Source organism: Dendropsophus ebraccatus, chromosome 12, assembly GCF_027789765.1.
Source record: "Dendropsophus ebraccatus isolate aDenEbr1 chromosome 12, aDenEbr1.pat, whole genome shotgun sequence".
NCBI classification, from domain to species: Eukaryota; Metazoa; Chordata; class Amphibia; order Anura; family Hylidae; genus Dendropsophus; species Dendropsophus ebraccatus.
In genome coordinates, this window is record NC_091465.1 from 56,440,245 (window position 1) to 56,462,849 (window position 22,605).

Below are 22,605 nucleotides of genomic sequence, written 5' to 3' on the forward strand. Positions count from 1 at the left end.
ATATCTTTAAGAAGAGCCGTTCAGAAGCCCTGCCTCTATGCTGCCTGCCAGATGATAGATCTGCATCAGGACCAACCTACAGAGTATGTCTGAGGTCTGAAGATCAGCATCAGCAAAAACAAGCAGTGGGACACCTCTGTATTTTCCTGTAATAAATATGGGTGGGCAAATGGTTATGCAAGGTTATGGCTTCAAGCTGCTTTCTCCTTGCTATTTTGTGTCTTCATCCTTCCCTTCCCCCTAATTCCCACAGGGTGGGTGCAAACTCTAACTGCAGCTGGAGGAGAAAGATACAGGGGACTCATTGACCTCTCCCCAAATCTGAAGGTGAGACCCTTTGTTATTGCTATCAATCATTTTGTCTGTGTCTGTATGTGATCTGCATAGTGGGACCTTGTCAGGGCTGCTGCAGCCGATGTGCTTTATAGAGGAGGGGAGAGGGGATTGCAATCATTAAGAGTGCAGGGTCTCAGCTGAAGTGATGCTGGAGAAACATGGCCTGAATAGAAAAAGAATTGGGTGGTTTATTTTTCTATTTCTGCCATGCAGAACATATAACATGGGTGGGACCTGGGGGAGGTGTACACTTAGGAGAAGCCAAGAATCGAAAGCTGTGGCTGAAGAGATGCAAATGAATGCAGACAAACTGGTCTGCAATCAATATAGAAAGATACAAGAAACACCCAAAACAGGGACCTGTGTGCATTAAAAGACATAAAAAAATAAAATGATATCATATGTTTAAACACATCATGATGAAAATCCAGTGATAATGGTGATATAATATTTAACCCTTAAACAACTGTACTTGTTTACAAAACCAGTTTCCATGCATTTAGACTGAAAATACTGATTTGCCTTTTTACATGAATTTTTTTTATAATTTATTTGGTTTTGGTTATTTGACATTTATTTGTTTTATGTGTATGTAAAAGCATGATAAATTAATATGTAAAGGTGTGATAAATTAATCATTTTCTATGTTTTAGCTTTATAATATGTTTTATTTAAATTGAAAAATCTAAAGGCCAATAAGGCAAAAACTTTTTTTTTTTGTTTGTTATTTAAAGTGGCCGTAGACATCAAAGAAAAGTTGGTCTCCAAGTGGATGATGAATTCAGCTGATGCCTTCAAAACCATGACAGTCACAGTGATTTCATATACCGTAATTCCTAAAATACTAGGACAGGAAGTAACAAATACTAAATGGTCTATATGAAACATCACATATGTTTGTTTCTTACCCCCCACAGTTAAAGGGATTATCCATTATTAGGAAAAGATAGGTTATTTATTTTTCCTCAAACAGCACTATTCTTGCAATAAGTTTGTATGACATATTGCAGCTCAGTTTTATTGAAGTAAATGGAGTGGAGTTGTAATACCAAACACAATCTAAGGACAAGTGTCGCACTGTTCACACTCAGGAATTCGTATGGATCACCCGCCGTGGATTCCGCCGCTTGTCCCCGCTCACATCTGAAATGGTCGGGTCGGGCAGATTCCACCATCCGCCAAAAGAATTGACATGTCAGTTCTTTGGGCAGTCGTCGGTATTTGCCCAACCATAGAATAGAGTCTATGGCATGAGCGGGGGCGAGCGAAGGAATCTGCTGCGGGTGATCCATACGGATTCCTCAGTGTGAACACACCGTGGGTTCACACTACGTATATTTCAGTCAGTGGCTGCGTTCACACTACGTATATTTCAGTCAGTATTGCAACCAAAACCAGGAGTGGATTAAAAACACAGAAAGGATCTGTTCACACAATGTTGAAATTGAGTGGATGGCCGCCATATAACAGTAAATAACTGCCATTATTTCAATATAACATATACTGACTGAAATGTACGTAGTGTGAACATAGCCAGTATATGTATATTTCAGTCAGTATATTTCAGTCAGTATTGCAACCAAAACCAGGAGTGGATTAAAAACACAGAAAGGATCTGTTCACACAATGTTGTAATTGAGTGGATGGCCGCCATTTAATGGCAAATATTTGCTGTTATTTTAGAACAACAGCTGTTATATTGAAATAATGGCAGTTATTTACTGTTATATGGGGGCCATCCACTCAATTTCAACATTGTGTGAACAGATCCTTTCTGTGTTTTTAATCCACTCCTGGTTTTGGTTGCAATACTGACTGAAATATACTGACTGAAATATATACGTAGTGTGAACCCAGCCTAACTCTGGAATAGGTGATACAAGGCCTATGGCTGATCATCATCTAATAGTCTTACAACGCCATCTAAGTCAGGCCATCTAATGCGGCCTTTTTTTAAACTGATCATAGATTCCTCAGTGTGAACATACCCAAAGGCACATGTTGAAAACAACGATCAGCTGATGAACGAGCAGATAATGCCTCTGTGTAATAGGGCCTTTAGTCATTGGAAACTTTATAAACTATATAACATCATATGTCGCTCCTATAAAGCAATATATGTCAGAAATATGTATGTGCAGTTTTTTTCCAATTCTAAAAATACTGTGCCAAGCCACATACTGCCACATACTCCCCTTCCCCCCCATTGAAGGTCACCACATCTAACCTCTTTATATTTTTGCATGATATTCATATTATAATCCTTTTATATCTGGCTTTCCCAACATTAAGGGCCAGTTCACATGGAGTAAAATCGTCGGAATGCCGCTTGCCTCAGCGTGAAACTGTTTCTCTATGGGAGGGCTCAAGCGCCTCCACTCTCGGCGGCTGTCTGCTCAAAGAATTGACATGTCAGTTCTTTGAACGGAGAGCAACAGAATCAAAGCGCACTGGCCCTTTTGGGTGTGGGGGGGGGAGAGTCAGATTGTGGGTACAGAGTTGCTTTAAATGTTTTTTTCTTTCTTCATTTTTATGCTCATGTGCTCTGTATCTGTTCTAGGCAGGGACGAAATGGCCATGGGGCTGTTCCCCTGCTCTGCCTCCTTGATCTTTTTTGTGCCCTGTCTGGACTTCAGTCTGTAGAGGGCTGTGTAGTACAGATGCATATTAGTCCTCCTTATTACTGGGGGCGCTTTCAGGGGCTCTAAACTACACTCCCTACAACTTCTTCCCTGGACATTTTTCCTCTGCACTGTTGGGGAAGGTTGTAAGGAAGGTTCACAGCTTCAGTGGTAGTAGCTTTTGTACTGTGCCCTTATCCTCTTTCCAAAGTCTAGGGACTTCTGTAACTGGTCATGGGCTGCTCTATTGCTGCTTAAAAAGACAGCTGATTCAGCAAAGAAAATAAGTGTATATATGTCTATATGCAGTGTGTAGATCTTATTGTGCATCTTAATGTGTATGTATGTCTATGCAGTGTGTGTTGGTATGGATTTGTATGTAAGTCTGTGTGTAAGTGTGCATATGGATGTGTATGTATGTGTAAGTCTGCATATGGATATGTATATATGTATATATGTGCAATGTGTGTCTGTACAGTATGTCAGTGTGCATATGGATGTATAATTATTGCATATGCGTTATGCTGTAAGGGTATAGTATATAATTAGGAAACATTAGGTAGAAATAAAAGAGCACCATGTGGAGGGATTGTTGTCTCTAAGCCACAGGGTAAAAACAACACATTAAAATAGTAGTCTTTCCAGGTACCAGGTCATTTTCAGTGTTTCATATTTAAAAAAAGGCCACATGCCAATTATGGCATTTGGAGTATTTAGAGATGATGCTGATGTTATTATTATTATTATTAGTTATTATTAGGAAGGCAGAAACATGGAAAAATGCACAGACAGTTCTCTATCTGAATTTGCTGTACTGTTTGATGGGCACATTTTGATAAAGATCATTTAAAGCAACTCTGTACCCACAATCTGTCCCCCCCAAACCACTTGTACCTTCGTATAGCTGCTTTTAATCCAAGATCTGTCCTGGGGTCCGTTCGGAAGGGGATGCAGTTTTTGTCATAAAAACAACTTTTAATCCGGAAGCGCTGTGTCTAACGGCCGGGGCTTACATTTGTATATGCATTAGGCTGGCACACCCTCTCTGTCCTTCCTCCCCACCCTCCTCATCATTAGGAATGATCCAGGCACATTTACTGCTGTTTGAGCTTTGCACAGGTGTATTAACGATCCAGCCCATGTTCAATATACGCACAGCTGATGAATAGGAGGCAATCTGCCTGGAGCATTCCTAATGATGAGGAGGGCGGGGAGGAAGGACAGAGAGGTTGTGCCAGCCTAATGCATATACAAATGTAAGCCCCGGCCGTTAGACACAGCGCTGCCGGATTAAAAGTTGGTTTTATGACAATAACTGCATCCCCTGCCGGACGGACCCCAGGACAGATCTTGGATTAAAATCAGCTATCTGAAGGTACAAGTGGTTCGGGGGGGTCAGATTGTGGGTACAGAGCCGCTTTAATGCAATTTTTTACAGCACTGAAAGTCCATGACCACAAAATCAAACATGTTAATTGTAAATAAAGCTAAAGGCATGTGCCCTCTCAACAGAAAGAAAAACATACAAAATTTTGGGCATTGTAAGGGTTGAAAAATTATATACTTGACTAAATTTAAAGGAAACTTGCCATCACCTTCATACTAATTGAACTAAGAGTCATTGAGGCGGTCCATGGTGGCTTTTGCCTGCCCCCTGGCCTTGATTTATAGATCTCTTCCTCTTTCTTACCAGGCAGAGATCTATGATTCAAGCCTGGTGAGATAGGGAGATGCCACTGGGGACTTCCTTAGTGACATCAGGCAGCATGAACATGATGACTGGTTTCCTATTAGGGTGGCAGATCGGTGCCCAGTGGAGATTTATTTTTAATAGACAAAAAAAAAAAAAGGTGCAACAGCAATCCACAGGTGTAAGGGCTTACCGTATATACTCCTCCCAGCGTACACACGGTAAACACCTACTCTGTAGATATTAAAAATTAAAATATATATATATTTTTTTTTTGAAAAGTGAGTATCTTAGCAAACTATTTCATCAAACAGAGTGTACCATGTTGCCACGTTAAGGCATCCTCGAGACATGTTCCCTACTCTAGCATTTTCACACTAGCAATGGCCTCTCCTGGGCTTTAATAAGCCTACAACTGGGCAGATAGGAACCAAATGATCTCTTTTATAGCAGCCTTGCGACATGGGTGGAGTGCAGGCCAACAGGAGGTAGCCACATTCCCCACATTCAACAGAAAATAAGGGAAATTTTGGCAGCACATCTATGAATCTGTTCACACTGCAGGTTGCACGCTGCTTGTGGCTTAAGTACAGACAAAAAACAAAAGGTGCAACAGCAACCCACAAGTGTAAGGACTTACCATGTATACTCCTCCCAGCGTACACACGGTAAACATCTACTCTGTACATATTAAAAATTAAAATATAATTATTATTATTTTTATCAAACTATTTGATCAAACAGAGTGTACCATGTCGCCAAGTTAAGGTGTCCTCGAGATTTATTTTTAATTAAAGCCTAAATATTAATCACTTTGAGGGGTCTAGCACACACAAAAAAGAATAGTTAATAATACGCTCATGGGTTGAGGAGGCAAAAATATGAGTTCTTTGACTGCTGAGCTGTTCCTGACTTATTACAGTAGCTTTGCAGCATTTTTTTTTACTATGCAGAGCAAATAACAATCAATAATAGATGTGAGGACTGTACTATAATACATGATAAAGACCTCCCAGGCACCCTTCACTCTCAGAAATATTTTAAAGAAGGCTAAACTTTACAGTTACTAAAATAAGATTGTCAATGCTAGCACGTTGGATCTTGCTTGTTTATTTGCAGGATTTTACTTTGACCTATTAGGTGGTTTTGCTTGCTTTTTGGGCCCATACTCATAAATGTTATTTTCACCTTTTTTCCAACTTAACACTTATTGTGCTTTTTATGCTTTGCCTTAAAAGAACAAAATAAATATATATTCATAGAAATTAGATTTAAACATTGATAGCTTATGCATAGAGCTTCACTACAAAGTACTCCATCATCAAAAATTAATAAGCTAAACTTGATTTTGAGTATCTGGAAAATGATGCTGTATACTGCATTCAGTACACTGTCGTGCAGTGTTGATGCAGTGCATTGTAAAAGTATCCTTATGTATCAAATAAATGGCTATGTAAAAATCAATTCATTTTCTTTCATGATTTTAGGATTGAAGTTGTGGGGATCCATTTGAAAGCCATCCAGCTTACATATGGCAGAGAAGGTATCTACTACAGTTCAGGACCTAAACACAACCGAGGATGACACCTGCCAGCACCTACAGGACTCAACTCTTCTTGCTACCCACCTGAAAAAGGTGGAAAATCACATTACAGATGCAAGGCGCTTCTGCCATCTTCCTAAGAGGTCGTCAGTGGATATTGAGTTCAAAGATTTATCATATTCTGTAAGAGAAGGACCATGCTGGAGGAAAAGAGGTGAGTGAGGTCAATGAAAAAAGTGCAATATATATATACAGTATATATATACTGTATATATATATATATATTTATATATATATATACACACACACACACACACACACATACAGTGGTACCTCTGTTTAAGAGTAACTTTGATTAAGAGCTTTTTGGTTTAAGAGCTCATCGTTTTTCAAAATTGTGACTTGGTTTAAGAGCATTGTTTTGGTTTAAGAGCTCCCTGTACTGCGTGGGAGGCAGAGCGGAGGAGGGGGAGGGGCATGGCCTGAACAGGGTGATCTACAGCACTGTACTATGACCCAGGAAGTCTCCCTCACCTTAGGGGACAGGACTGTGGGGGTAATCTCTTCATAACTGTAACCCCTTTCTCCCCGGACAGAGAGTGCTGCTATACTGTTCCCACATATGTCCTGCTCATTCCTTCATACTCCCTGGAGTCTCTGTCAGCCCTTGTTTCCCATCCTCTCCATTCCTGCTATAATGTGCCTGCACTGACACTCAGCTATACACACTGTTGCTATACTGTGCCTGCACTCACACTCAGCCATCATGGGGATCTGCAGTTCTATCCTGTATCTACAGATGATGTTTTTTCAGGTTTATGCACTTACTATACATTATACACCACATGCTGATTGCTTTACTGTACAGTAAGTTATAATATGACATATCCAGCGTTTTCTAAATCTTTGTTTCATTTGTTTTACATGTTACTCAGAATTAAAAAAAAAATCATTATTTTTGGGGTGGGGAAACAATTGTCTGTATTTCAGTGATTTCTTATGGGAAGTTTTTCTTTGGTTTAATAGTGGATTTGGATTACAAGCATGGTCTTGGAACGAATAATGCGCATAATCCAAGGCACTACTGTATATATACTGTATAGGGCTATGTTCACACTGCGTACGAACCGCGAACATACGCCCGTAGTAGAGTTATGTTTCCCTAGCTTGTTTCGAAGCGATCTGAAACAGTTCATTTACTTGGAAATCTTCGCCCAGCCCAATAAAACTCACAGAACCTTTTGGATCGAAAAATCAAGTTCAATTTGGCTAAGATAAGTACTTCGTACGGGACCGCATGGAAATCCACGGCCGTGAGTTGGAACATTTCCGTCCTCAAACAATGGTCTTGTTTATTTTTCATGGCGCCGCATACGATCCGGCCGTAAGCTCATACGTAGTGTGCACTGTGCGGGCGTATATCGTATACTTTCAAGCGGACACATCAACCTCAAAACTACGTGCGTATATTTGCGATTTGCACTACGGCCGGACTCATACGCAGTGTGAACATAGCCTAAAGGAGGACAGATAGGAAGTAAAGTACATACAAATGATCATATAAAGAACAAAGTATATCATTAGAATATATAAATTAATAGAAAGAAATGAATGAGGTTTTCCAGTATTCCACTTAGTGCCCAACTGCTGGATTCAACCTCTGAAACTCCCTAGCAATCAAAAAATAAATTTCGTTCACTGTTTTACCCCTAAATACGCCTGGGTGGTGGTGGTGGTGGCTAGGAGTGCATCTATACACAGAAAGACTGCACCAGCTCTGTCCCCTTTCATTTTAATCCTATTAATATGCCATCTTCTTTTCATTAGCAAAAAATATCATTTAGTGATTTGGATAATGGGATCAGAGTGACTGCAGCAGGTTCAACTGGGACACAGGCCTGTATTTAGAGTTCATGCTGCCCTAGGCAACTTGCTTGCTGAGGCGCATGGTATATACCCTGGCACTTGTGTGCCGTTCTGCTTGATTTTGATACCCGCTATTCTCATCAAACAGACATGATGGAGGAAGAAAGGAGACAAATCCCTACATTTATACAGCTCTCAGGGTATGCTGGGAGTTGTAGTTTCTCAGTGGACAACCCTTTAATAAATCACTGTGTGCAGAGGCTCCTGGTGGCCGCAATCTGTGGGTGACAACCATCAGCCCTAAAGGTTCAACAATACATCTGTCTACGCTGTACTACAACTCCCACAATATCCTGAGGGCTGCAGACTGTCAGTAAATGCTGGGAGTTGTAGTGCCTGCAGCTGTTGTAGTTGGGTCCTAGGTGCATTATACACTGGATGCTTTGTGGCATATAAGTATACATAGATCTGTGGGGGCTCAGTGTAGGGAAGTGACCCCAGAACATCACTAATAGGGGATAGAACAAAAACATCTCCCCTTACCCCTATTAGTGATGTTCTGGGGTCACTTCCCTACACTGAGCCCCCACTGATCTATGTATTCTTATATACCACAAAGCATCCAGTGTATAGGACCCAACTACAACAGCTTCAGGCACTACAACTCCCAGCATATGCTGAGGGCTGCAGACTTTCAGTACATGCTGGAGTTGTAGTGCCTGCAGCTGTTGTAGTTGGGTCCTAGGTGCATTATACACTGCATGCTTTGTGGCCAGGCCCGCTCCTGCCATGAGGCAGACTGAGGCTTCTGCCTCAGTCGGCAGCTCCTGTGATCTTGCAGGGGGCGGCACAATCTTCCCTGACACTGTCATTTTAGTGAAGAGTAACTTCACTAAAATGACAGCAGCCCCCGATCTCCTAGCAGTGCTCAGTCCCTGGCCGGCCCCCTGCCGCCCTCCCCAGGAACTGCCGGGCTACGTCTCTGTTATGTGTGACGTCACCCGGCAGTCTTCCTGAGGATTGGGTACATGCCTGCTCGGCCGGCCACAGCGGCTCCACACTTGATCCCTCCTCCTCCCCAGTACTAACTAGTAAGTATGTATAACAGGGCTGAGGGGGGAGGCTGGTGGCTGAGGGTGATAATTGTTTGTAGGTCAGGGGCGGGGGTCAGGTCTCAGAGCCCGTGAGGGAGCCAGGAGGTGGTAGCCGGAGCAAGGTCTGTAGTCACTGTGCCAGAGCCCATACAGGCAGTGCAATGTGCTTCTAGGAGAGTGTGCACACCGGAGAGCACATCATCCGTCTTTGTAACAGCTGCAGACTGATAACAGCAGCAGACATAAGAGCAAACTCCTCCAGCACCAGAGCCATGTTGTATCCTGTCAGTCTGTGCTGCTCTTCCTGCCTGTGCTGGACTCCAGCCCCCTCCTCCACTACTATACCCCAGTTTATACCATAGTCTCTGGGATATAGTGGAGGTGGTGGTATATAGCAGCACATGTGGATATATGTATACTGGGGCATGGTGGAGGAGGTGGTGGTATATAGCAGCACATGTGGATATATGTATACTGGGATATAGTGGAGGAGGTGGTATATAGCAGCACATGTGGATATATATGTATACTGGTGTATAGTGGAGGTGGTGGTATATAGCAGCACATGTGGATATATGTATACTGGGGCATAGTGGAGGAGGTGGTATATAGCAGCACATGTGGATATATGTATACTGAGGCATAGTGGAGGAGGTGGTATATAGCAGCACATGTGGATATATGCATACTGGGATATAGTGGAGGAAGTTGTATATAGCAGCACATGTGGATATATATGTATACTGGGGCATAGTGGAGGAGGTGGTGGTATATAGCAGCACATGTGGATATATGTATAGTGGAGGAAGTGGTATATAGCAGCACATGTGGATATATATATACTGGGGCATAGTGGAGGAGGTGGTGGTATATAGCAGCACATGTGGATATATGTATACCGAGGTATAGTGGAGGAAGTGGTGGTATATAGCAGCACATGTGGATATATGTATACTGGGGCATAGTGGAGGAGGTGGTGGTATATAGCAGCACATGTGGATATATGTATACTGGGGTATAGTGGAGGAAGTGGTATATAGCAGCACATGTGGATATATATATATATATACTGGGGCATAGTGGAGGAGGTGGTGGTATATAGCAGCACATGTGGATATATGTATACTGAGGTATAGTGGAGGAAGTGGTGGTATATAGCAGCACATGTGGATATATGTATACTGGGGCATAGTGGAGGAGGTGGTGGTATATAGTAGCACATGTAGATATATGTATACTGGGGTATAGTGGAGGAGGTGGTATATAGCAGCACATGTGGATATTTGTATACTGGGGCATAGTGGAGGAGGTGGTATATAGCAGCACATGTGGATATATGTATACTGGGGCATGGTGGAGGAGGTGGTATATAGCAGCACATGTGGATATATGATTACTGGGGCATAGTGGAGGAGGTGGTATATAGCAGCACATGTGGATATATTTATACTGGGGCATAGTGGAGGGGTGGTATATATGGCAGCACATGTGAAATAGTTGCTACACAATTGATTCTAGAATGGGCGGGGCGCCATTTTAATTTTCGCCTCAGGCAGCAGAAAAGCTAGAATCGGCCCTGTTTGTGGCATATATGAATACATAGATCTGTAAAAAATTGTAAAAATAATGCACAAAAATAGCATTTTCTCTTTTGACTGCACATAAAATAGTTACATCAGTGAAATAATAAGCCATGAAAGCTGAATGATATTCTGATTTGCCCATAGCTCAGCTTTGCTTTAGAGCAATCTGAGTAATGAAAGCTGAGTTGTGACTGGTTACTATGGGTACATTGGACCCCTAGAAACTTGGGTCACTATCTACAGAAGAAGGTGGATGTACCAACCTTAAATCCTTAGAATACTTTAATACCATGTCCGAATTTAACAAAGAAGTTCACCTATCTACATGCATATTGTCAGTAGTGGTAGGAAAGAGTAACATTAACCCTTGAACGTCCTAAAACCTCAGTGTATACTCACTCTTCTCTAGACACTCCACTCCAACTCTATCTCTTCTCTCTCTGTCAACCCAAAACAACTCTTTGACACCTTTAACTCACTCCTTTGGCCTTAAAGAGGACCAATCACCTAAAAATCACTATCCCTATAATAAAAGATTCTCTGTCCCTAAGGGTGGTATTACACGGGCCGAGCAGGGCCCGATAATACCTGTAAACGAGCAGCGATCTGCTAGATCGTTGCTCGTTTACTGGACCTATTACACGGCCCGATAATCGTTTGACAAGAGCTGCAAGGACATCGTTACCGATGTCCTTGCAGCCCTTGCTAAACTGGCATACATTACCCATCCACGTTCCAGGGCTGCTCCTGCGTCCGCTTCTCCCGGGGGTCCCGCGCGCTCTCTAGCGTCACAGCAGCCTGTCAGCTGGTAGGCCGCTCAGCCAATCACAGGCCGGGACCGCCGCGGCCTGTGATTGGCTGAGCGGCCTATCAGCTGACAGGCCTCTGTGACGCTAGAGCGCGCGCGGGACGCAGGGAGAAGCGGACGGCAGGAGCAGCCCTGGAACGTGGATGGGTAATGTATATCGTTAGTCGCCGGCCCCGCACCGCTATTACACGCAGCGGTGCGCGGTCGGCGCCCGACGAAAATAGGTTCTAAACTTTATCAACGATTAGCCGATGATCGTTGTCATCGGCTGATCGTTGCATTTATTACACAGAGCGATAATCGGCCGAATCGGGCCAATTCGGCCGATTATCGTTCCGTGTAATACCACCCTAAGTCTATTCCTGAAGATACAGACTGCCTGTGCAGTCTGTATCTTATGCTTTTACCTAATCCAGTATAGCGGAGAAGTAAGGCCGGGGGCGGCCATCTTGATGACGTCACAGTGGTGCGTTCCAACGCTGGAACGCAAGGGACGTAATCAAGATGGTGCCCGGCTTTACTGCACCGCTACAGAGGAGTAGGTAAAGTATAAGATACAGACTGCAAAGGCAGTCTGTATCTTCATGAAGTTTATTTCTGAAGATACAGACTGCACAGGCAGTCTGTATCTTATACTTTACCCACTCCTCTGTAGCGGTGCAGTAAAGCCGGGCGCCATCTTGATTACGTCCCTTGCGTTCCAGCGCTGGAACGCACCACTGACGTCATCAAGATGGCCGCCCCCGGCCTTACTGCTCCGCTCCGCTCCGCTATACAGCTATAGGTAATGGCATAAGATACAGACTGCACAGGCAGTCTGTATCTTCAGGAATAGACTAATAGGCCCAGTTAGGATATTCATACACAGCGATCTCGCGCTGTATAGCGCGGGATCACTGTGTACTTACAGAGCGGTGGCAAAGGCTCATGGGAGCCCTTCCTGCCGCTCGGCATGCCGGGAGCTTCCTGTCGCGCGCCGGCTCTTTTCAAAAGAGCCGGCGCGAGACAGGAAAAGAAAAACGGTATATTGTGAAAACGCGGCCCTAAAAGTAATTAATTCAAATTACAAATATTAATAAAATAACAATTTTAATCTAATTATCGAAAAAAAAAATTTTCATTTCCGCCCATGATTGGTTCTCTTTAAAGGGAACCTGTCACCCCCCGTACCGGGGTGACAGGCTCCCGACCCCCCGTTAGAGACCCCTATACTTACCTCATCCCGCCGGGTCCCGCTTCTGGATCCGGTCGGGTCCCGGAGATCTCAGCCGCTGCAGCCCGGCGCGCGCGCTGAGAGATGAGTCCAACACCCATAGAGAATGACAGGAGAGTCCAGCGCTCCGTCATTCTCTATGAGCGTTGGACTCATCTGTCAGCGTGCGCGCCGGGCTGCAGCGGCTGAGATCTCCGGGACCCGACCGGATCCAGAAGCGGGACCCGGCGGGATGAGGTAAGTATAGGGGTCTCTAACGGGGGGTCGGGAGCCTGTCACCCCGGCACGGGGGGTGACAGGTTCCCTTTAAGTGCAGACACCTATTACTGACCACTGTGCTGAAGACCTGGTCTGCTATTTCAAAGATAACATTTAAAATATCCTCCTAGTCCCCCTTGTAGCATAGATCCCATACAACCTGTAACAGAAGATGAAATCTCCAGGTTCCTCTATTTCTCTTACCCCACCACCTTCTCTAGTGACACTATTCCTTCACACTTCCTGCAGTCACACTGTCACCACACTACTAGCAAAAATATTTAACCTCCCTCACTAATCTGGGATCTTTCCCTTTTTCTTCAAACATTTCATCATAACCCTATTACAGAAAAAACATATATGGACCCACAGGGCTGGGACAAGGAGTTTTGGTGCCCTAGGCAGAGATGGCCAATGGCGCCCCCCACCCCCGCATAAAGAAGGCCCGCCCCCTTTTCCCCGGCAGGATTCACTAAGAGGCGCATGCCTCTTAGTGAATCTGGGCGCCCAAACATGCGCCCGGCGTGCTAAATAAAAATAAATGATTTACGCCTGCGAGCATGATAAATGATCCTCCCCGCTTTGTCACGCCCCCCCAAGCTCCCCCAGCCCGCCCAGCAGACTCCCTCAGCACGCCCAGCACGCGTATGTCAGGGAGAAGGGGCAAATCTGCACCTTCTCCCTGGTGTACGCCTCGGGCGGACACTTAATAAATGTCCCCCATAGTGTATAGCCTCACAGTAATACTGCCATATCTTGAACACACTAGCACTGCTTAATGACTGAACAATATCGGTACTGCTACTAATTAAAAAAAACTAACACTGTACAGAGTCCAGCATTACCCCCCCACACAGTGACAGTATAGTGATCAGGGTGCAGTGACTCACAGGTGATGTCTTCTCCCATCAGAGTCGTTCACTTTCTCTTTTCTTCTCCATTCAGATCCGGCTACAACTAGCCCCTTCTCTTCCTCCATGCTGTAAATACTTCCATTTTGCCCTGACACTTAATGAGATCCCCTCTGCACCTCCACACTATTATAATCCCCTCCCTTTGTCTCCCTATTTAGTCATAATCTCCCCATCCTGTGCCCCCATGAAGACATAATCCCCGTTTTGTCTCACAAAGTCATAATCCCCCTATCCTGTGCCTCCATGTAGTTATAATCCCATCCAGTATCCTCATGTAGTCATAATCCCCCCATCCTATGCCCCCATGTAGTCATAATCCCCATCCTGTCTCCTCATGTAGTCATAATCCCCCCCCCATCCTATGCCCCCATGTAGTCATAATCCCCATCCTGTCTCCTCATGTAGTCATAATCCCCCCCATGCTGTGCCCAGCGGTTGTCATAATGCCCCATCTAGTGTCCTCATGTAGTCATAATCCCTCCTTTAGTTCCCCTCCTGTGTCGCCCTGTAGTTTACCTCCTGTGTCCTCATAATCCCCCTGTAGTTTCCCTGGTGTGTCCCCCTCCTCTGTCCTCATAATCCCCCTGTTGTCCCCCTCCTCTGTCTTTATAATCCCCCTGTAGTCCCCCGCTGTGTTCCCATAATCCCCCTGTAGTCCCCCGCTGTGTCCTCATAAACCCCCTGTAGTCCCCTTGCTGTGTCCCCATAATCCCCCTGTAGTTCTTCTGCTGTGTCCCCCTGTAGTCCCCCTCCTCTGTCCTCATAATCCCCCTGTAGTCCCCCTGCTGTGTCCCCCTTCTGTCCTCATAATCCCCCCTGTAGTTCTTCTGCTGTGTCCCCCTCCTCTGTCCTTATAATCCCCCTGTAGTCCCCCGCTGTGTTCCCATAATCCCCCTGTAGTCCCCCGCTGTGTCCTCATAAACCCCCTGTAGTCCCCTTGCTGTGTCCCCATAATCCCCCTGTAGTTCTTCTGCTGTGTCCCCCTGTAGTCCCCCTCCTCTGTCCTCATAATCCCCCTGTAGTCCCCCTGCTGTGTCCCCCTTCTGTCCTCATAATCCCCCCTGTAGTTCTTCTGCTGTGTCCCCCTCCTCTGTCCTCATAATCCCCCTGTAGTCCCCCTCCTCTGTCCTCATAATCCCCTGTAGTCCCCCTCCTCTGTCCTCATAATCCCCCTGTAGTCCCCCTCCTCTGTCCTCATAATCCCCCTGTAGTCCCCCTCCTCTGTCCTCATAATCCCCCTGTAGTCCCCCTCCTCTGTCCTCATAATCCCCCTGTAGTCCCCCTCCTCTGTCCTCATAATCCCCCTGTAGTCCCCTTCCTCTGTCCTCATAATTCCCCTGTAGTCCCCTCATAATCCTCCTCCTTTGCCCCCCTCCAATGTCCCCCTGTAGTCCCCCACTTTCTGGATAAGTAAAAAAACAAGCCAGCTACTCACCTCACCAATCACTCTTACTCTGCTGTGGTCTCCTGAATGCTTACTGGTCAGGCTGCACACAGATCTCATGGAGCAGCCTGACCAGGAAGACATCACTGGCTGCCCCAGATCACTTCTAGATCGCAGCCCTAACACAGCCTGCCATCTAGAAGTGAATGCCACATAGCAGAGAGCTGATGTCTCCTTGAGCTTCCTGTCAGCTGTGTCTGCGCTCTTATAAGGACACAGACACAGCTGACAGCAGGGGCATCCATACAGTGCAGGAGCAGGGAGTCCGGTGTCAGACTGGAGTCCCTGCTTCTGCACATATTCCTGGAATATGCATACAGAAGTAGAGACATCAGTCTCTGCTCCTGTAGTGAGTGGCCATGCATTTAATATAATCAGGGCCGGTTTTAGGCTAAGTGAGGCCCTGGGCAAAATTAAAAGTGGGGCCCCAAAAAGGTACCATGTTTGCTGTAGATTGGATGTGGTGTTTTGTCATTTATTTTCACAGCATAGTTACAGTGTGAAATCTGTAGCGTAAAATCTTCAGCAAACATAGTACATGTAAATGTCCCCTTGAAGATACGTTCTCATGGAACAAGTTAGCAGCGGATCTTCTGAATATCTGCTGCTAGCATGTAGTGACCGCCATGTTTACCTAATTACCTGCCAGTAAAAATAATAAGGCTGCATTCCCACGTTCTGTGATCCATTACGTGGAATGCATGTATCGGAGTCCCCCCGCGCCCGGACAGCATCTGTAATTAGATGCTGGGAGAGGGGGAGACTGTATTCATGAGCGCCGCGCTGTAGTAACAGCACCGCACGGCTGATTCATTACAGCGCGGCGCTTATGAATACAGTTTCCCCCGCTCCCAGAATCTAATTACAGATACTGCCCGGGCGCGGGGGGACTCCGGTACATGCATTCCACGTCCATGATCCGTTAGGACCACGGAACGTGGGAGTGCAGCCTAAGGAGCAACTGCTTACCTGCCCGCACTCTCTCGTCACGCTCCTCCAGGAGTCTCTGGGTCTCTGCACTCAGCCAGTGTGCTGTCCTGCGGCAGCCTGTGATTGGCTGAGCGGCCATCAGTGAGCAGGACTCGAGCAGGTAAGCACGAGCAGGTACGCTTGGGCTGGTTATTATTTTTACTGGCAGCTAATTAATTAAATATGGCCGTCACTACATCCTCATAGTGGAATGAATATCCATTGTAAGAATCCAGGGCCATTGACTATAATGATACTGAGTATCACAGCGGATTTGCTGAGAAACTTGCAGCGTGAAATCTACTGCGAACTTGCTACATGTGAATGCACCCCAAAGGAGATTTGTTCCACTTCGTACAAAGCAAAACTAATCTACTTTGCTCCTCTCTAGTACCTGCATTAGATGGTTTGCTTGGCAGCTGTGCCACATGGCGTGCAGCAGTTTCTCTACATACCTAATGTCAAATTGGGCAGAAAAGTGCTGCGCTGCACAGCGGTATTGTCAATTATCTAAACCTCTGACATGTCACTGAGAGACCTGCTGAAATTGTCAGTTATAAGTTGGTGAAGCACACACTAGTGCACTTCACTCCCTGGCTGATTCACTCACTCCACAGACTTGAAATCAGACCTTGGAGCCGGCCAGGGAGGGGCGCACACTGCTGCACACATCACCCACTTATAACTGGTGATCGCCATGGGTCTCTGAATGACGTGTCACAAGATAAGACAAATGAAAGCACCACTTTAATACCTCAATATATTATAAATATAATACAGTAAACCTTACACAGTGTATATATATATATATATATATATATATATATATATATATAGTGCCACTTCCTATAATACTCATGTATTGAGGACCTTTATATTTACTCCATATTGAGGTGTTACTAGCCAGGTGCACTACATTGTATTATATCCACTACGCATTGTGATGTTTACTTGTACATGAGTACACAGACATACACAGTGTCAGGCTATGTTCACACAACGTATGTTTTGTATCAATCACGGCTGTTGTTGCAATTTGCAACAATGGCCGTGATTTATACAAAATACACATTCTATTGAAATTAATGGAATCCTGGCCGGAGTGTATACACATAGTACATATATATACATACACATGGTATACACTCCAGTCGGGGTTCCATCCGGCCACACTGAAAACCCACATGTCAGTTTTCTGCGGTCGCAGAGAACCTGTCAGTGCACACAATGGAGTGTCTGGCTCTGGCCGCATGCTCCATTGTGTGCAGCGGTGAATTCGGATGCAGGTGCACACAGGTGCGCCCGCGTCTGAATTCAATAGAAGTGAATATCATCCAGCCGATACTGCAGTACCATCCAGAATGATCTTCAGAAACACCGACCGTTCTGTGATCCAACCGGGTCACAGAACGGCCGGTGTTATACTTAGTGTAAACCTGGCCTCACACATACAATCTCACACATATTTAAACACACAATATTATGCATAAATATCCAGTACACACACAGACACACACCATACACACTGAATATACATTATATATTAGTACACCCCCAAACACATGATATAACCGTACACACACCCCCATACACATTATATAACAGCTACGACCCCCCAAACATGATATAACTGTACACACACACCCCCATACACATTATATAACAGTACGACCCCCCAAACATGATATAACTGTACACACACACCCCCATACACATGATATAACCGTATACACACACACACTTCATACACATTATATAGTACACACATATACAACCTCACACATATCTAAACACATATTATGTATATGTAAACCTCCAGTACACACACATTGACCATACATTATATAAGAATACCCATACACATTATAGAACAGTCCCCCCCCCCCCTACACATTATATAGCAGTACACCCATACACTATATACACTATATACACATATACTTACATTAGTAGTTGGTAGTTAATAATTCAGCAGCTGATGACAGGGCCGGACTGGGAGCCTCATGCTGCTGCTGGTTTCTTCCTCCTCTTACCTGTTGTCCCGACTGCCAGCAGTGTAACATTACACCAGCTGCAGCAGCAGGACAGGAAGCCTGGTGTGTACGGGACCTCGGGAAGGAGAAGGAGGGGGAGGGGAGGTGTCGGCTCCAGCAGCAGGACAGGACAGGACCCTCAGTGTAAGGAACCTCAGGGAAGGGGGAGTGTGGGCTCCAGCAGCAGCAGCTCCTCAGTGCAGGGGACCTCAGGGAAGGAGGCGGGGGAGGGAGGTGTCGGCTCGAGCAGCCGCTCTGTCAGCCTGTGCTTAGAGCAGAGCTCCCTCTGCCCTGGTGCAGGCTGCTGCCGTGTATTCCTGAATCTGATACCCAGGAATCACGGCAGCTGCAGGGGGCCCCCTGGGGGATGGGGGCCCTGGGCAACTGCCCTCTTTGCCCCCCCCTAACGCCGGCCCTGAATATAATGCAAGGCCACTCACTGTGAAGACACTCACTGTCATTCACACCCTGTCATTCACCACAAGATGGCGTCCTAGGCCATCGCCTACCCCTGCCTACCCTTTGTCCCGGCCGTGTGGACCCATCCTGTGCAGCCAAGTATCAACCTGTCTCTGATCTCCCCTTCATCTCTAAACTCCAGGACCGTCTGGTCTACTTTCACATTATTTTCTTTTTATCTGATAGTCTCTTCTCTACTTTTTCCAGTCTCATTTCCACACTCTACATTCCCCAGAAAAGGCTCTTACTAAAGTTTTACATGACTTCCTGACAGACAAATCCCAAAACAGCTTGTCAACGCTGATCCTCCTGGATCTTTCTGCTGCATTTGGCACAGTAGACCACCGACTCCTTTTTATTGGCCTCAAGGATTCTGCCCTCTCCTAGTTTTTATCCTACCTCTCAGATTGCTCCTTTAGTGTATCATTCATTGGCTCTGTTTTAGGGTTATGCTGGACTTTCTTTTACTCTCTATATCCAGTCACTTGCACATTTGCACTTCAAAGAAAATTTCCAGAATCCATTCTTTGTTCAGTGTTCAAACCACTAAAACTCTCATTTGCGCTCTAATTCATTCTAGCCTTTCCTTCTTTAGGCGCCCCTGTCTTCAGTACATCCTCAATGTAGCAGCCAGGCTATTCCCCTTTACTCCAGCCATTACAATGATGGCCCACCCCCAGTCAGTCACTACACTGGTTACCCATCAAAATCAGAATATAATACAAAATCTACACACTTACCCACAAAGCTCTCCATAGTGCTGCACTTCCCTATTTCATCTCCCTCACATCTGTCTACCATCACACGCAGTCTCTATGTTCTTCTAACAATCTAAAACTAACATCTTCCATGATCTGAACTTCTCATTCAAATCTCCAAGACTTACTTGTGCTGCACCAGTTCTCTGAAAAGCAAGACCCCCCCCCCCCCCAAACACTCCCAACACCCACAACCAAGAGTGCCTTGAAGACTTATCTCTTTATACCAGATTTTCAATTGGATTGAGATCAGGACTCATTGGGGGCACTTTTTTTTTTCTTCTTAACCATACTTCTATACTTTTGAGTGATGGGTCCTTTTAGTCATTCTCCTGCTGTAAAGCCCATTTTGTTCATATAATGCCGAGTTTTCTTACACCTTGGAGCACATTTCTTTCTAAAATGCTCTGATAATTCTATGATTTTATTGTGCCTGTAACACATTCATAGCCCCAAGTTGCAAGTGCTCACATGCACTGTTTCTGTGGTGCTGGCTGGCTATATTGGTCCCCAATGGTCGGTGACCTGACGGGTTATGATGGGTCCCTTGGGCTCTTATCACGGTGGTCCGGAGTGGAGATATGACCCACCCAGACTGTCGGTACTGCCACCCACAGAAAGGGGAGATTGACCCAAGAATGGTCTAGGCTGTGTAGACGGGTGCTGGTGCAATTGGCCGGGTGATGTCACAGTAGCTGCGTCCGGTCGGTACGTGGGGAGGGTAATACGTGGTTGGGTCAGGCCGCACTGTAAGGCCACGAGGCTGTTATGGAGGCTTGCATGTGGCTGCGTACTCTTCTGTATGCGGCCGCATGGCAGCCATCTGTCAGCGACTATGGCCACGTGTGTCAGTACTGACAAGCCTGTCATAGGTTCACCATCATGGTCTTAGGAAAATTACTCAATTATATGATGGAAGTCAGCTTAAAGGTTCTGAGGGAATTTGAGGGGGGTGCCTTGGGTTAGGGCCCTTCCACATATCCTCTCTATAGCACACCTCATGAAGTTAAGCATGCTCCACTGTAGTGCAGTTTAACATGAATTATTCAGGTATACACAGTAAACTCCAACAGAAAGAAACATCAGTGGTGACAGCGATGAAATGCTTCCTAGCACCCACACAGTTTGGCTGCTTCTCACCTTCAGGTACCTGAGTTTCACCAGTCTTTTCCTGTAATCCATGTGATTCCCACTGGGCTCAATTCTCTGCCTGTGTAGAAAATGCAGCTTCTGTGCTGTAATCTCTGGCTGCTGTTTTCACATTTATCTGGCTTTATCTGTCACTGTTTCTGCCTCACACACACAGATGTGCTTTCTTTTACCTCACAACACACTGACTGGACTCCCTTCCTGTTAACTGTTAAGTCCCTCACTGCTGGACAACTAACAGTGTTGTGTGCTGGCACTTATTGTAACTGCCAGACAGAGGTAATTAATTAACCCTTGACAGTTACAGTCAAGCTTACCCTGGGCTACATATCCATCTGCATAGATAGATTAGAAAAAGAGAGAGAGAGATGAAATTGCTCAGGAGGCTGTCACTGTTTTGTTGTTTCCTCACCCCCTGGCCAGGTGCTCACTGATTGATGTGATGTCAGTGGTTGGCGGGGTTAGAGATGAGGTGTTACAGCTTGCCTGGCAACAGTAAAGACTGAGTTTATGTGACTTTGGTCTCAGAAGGGAGGGGGAGGAACATAGAATCCAAGACCATTTAGACCAGGAAGTGAGTTTTGCAGCTTCGGGCTGGGTTCACACTACGTATATTTCAGTCAGTATTGTGGTCCTCATATTGCAACCAAAACCAGGAGTGGATTAAAAAAACACAGAAAGGATCTGTTCACACAATGTTGAAACTGAGTGGATGGCCGCCATTTAATGGCAAATATTTGCTGTTATTTTAAAACAACGGCTGTTATATTGAAATAATGGCAGTTATTTACTGTTAGGGCTCGTTCACACAGAGCAAAAGCAGCAGAATTTCTGCGCTGAATCAGCGCTGAAATTTCAGTCGTTAAAATAGGTGCAGAGCTAATTTCCATTGTGTTGAATGGAAATTCTGCTCTGCAGTTCACATGGTGGAATTTCAGCACTGAACTAATCTGCTTTCCGCCAGAAGAATGAACATGTTCATTCTTCCGCTAGCGGAAGCCTATACAAATCAATGGGGCTCTGATTTTCTGTTTCAGCGCGGAATACGTGCGTATTCAGCGCGGAATACAAGCGGAACTTCCGCGCTGAATCAGCGCGGAAATGGGGAGAAAAGGGGGGGAGGAGGAATCTAGTATATATTCTGGTATAGTCTAGTTTACTCACCAAATACTCGCTGAATTTCAGCGCTGAATGCATGCTGAATGATTCAGCGCGGATTCCTCGAGTATTCCGCGCTGAATTTGTCAAGAGCTGATAACGAGCTGAACACTTTCCTAGCGTAATATGCAGAGATTTTGCTTACATTCTGCTCGGAATTCAGCATCAGTTGATTTCAGGCGGAAATATTTCCTTGCGTAATCCGCCCCTTTTGCTCTGTGTGAACGTAGCCTTATATGGCGGCCATCCACTCAATTTCAACATTGTGTGAACAGATCCTTTCTGTGTTTTTAATCCACTCCTGGTTTTGGTTGTAATATGAGGACCACAATACTGACTGACATATACATAGTGTGAACCCAGCCTTCGGGTAAGTCAGGGTGTGCTGCAGACAAACAGTCCAAATTATGTAATAGAAGCCTTTAACAAACAAGCTTAAATTTTGGGTGGGGATTGAGCAGGGTTAAATTTCATTAAAGGAGAAGTCTGACAAAAATTGATAAATTGGTGATGTCACGACCCGACTCCCAAAGCTGTGTGGACTGTGGTTGCTGGAGAGGATGATGACAGAGGGATGCTCAGTGTCCCTCCAGTGCCCTGTGTCCCTCAGTGTCCCCCTGCCACCATCCTCTCCAGCAGCCACAGCCAGGGTAAGCCCTCTCGGGTTTTGTTTTTATTAAAGACAAATAATTATGTTGGAAAAGCTTCA

General features: G+C 45.3%; 1 protein-coding gene across 1 annotated transcript in view; it reads left to right on the forward strand.

Annotated features, from left to right (window-relative positions):
* The first annotated feature begins 244 nt into the window (after positions 1–244).
* The window catches only part of ABCG4 (ATP binding cassette subfamily G member 4), a 58,708-nt gene continuing 36,347 nt past the window's right edge, over positions 245–22,605 (forward strand). The window contains exons 1-2 of the mRNA XM_069947141.1: positions 245–327; positions 6,135–6,404. Of these exons, the coding sequence (XP_069803242.1) occupies positions 6,179–6,404 (226 nt within the window). The 5' untranslated portion in view covers positions 245–327; positions 6,135–6,178. The remainder of the gene's footprint in view (positions 328–6,134; positions 6,405–22,605) is intronic.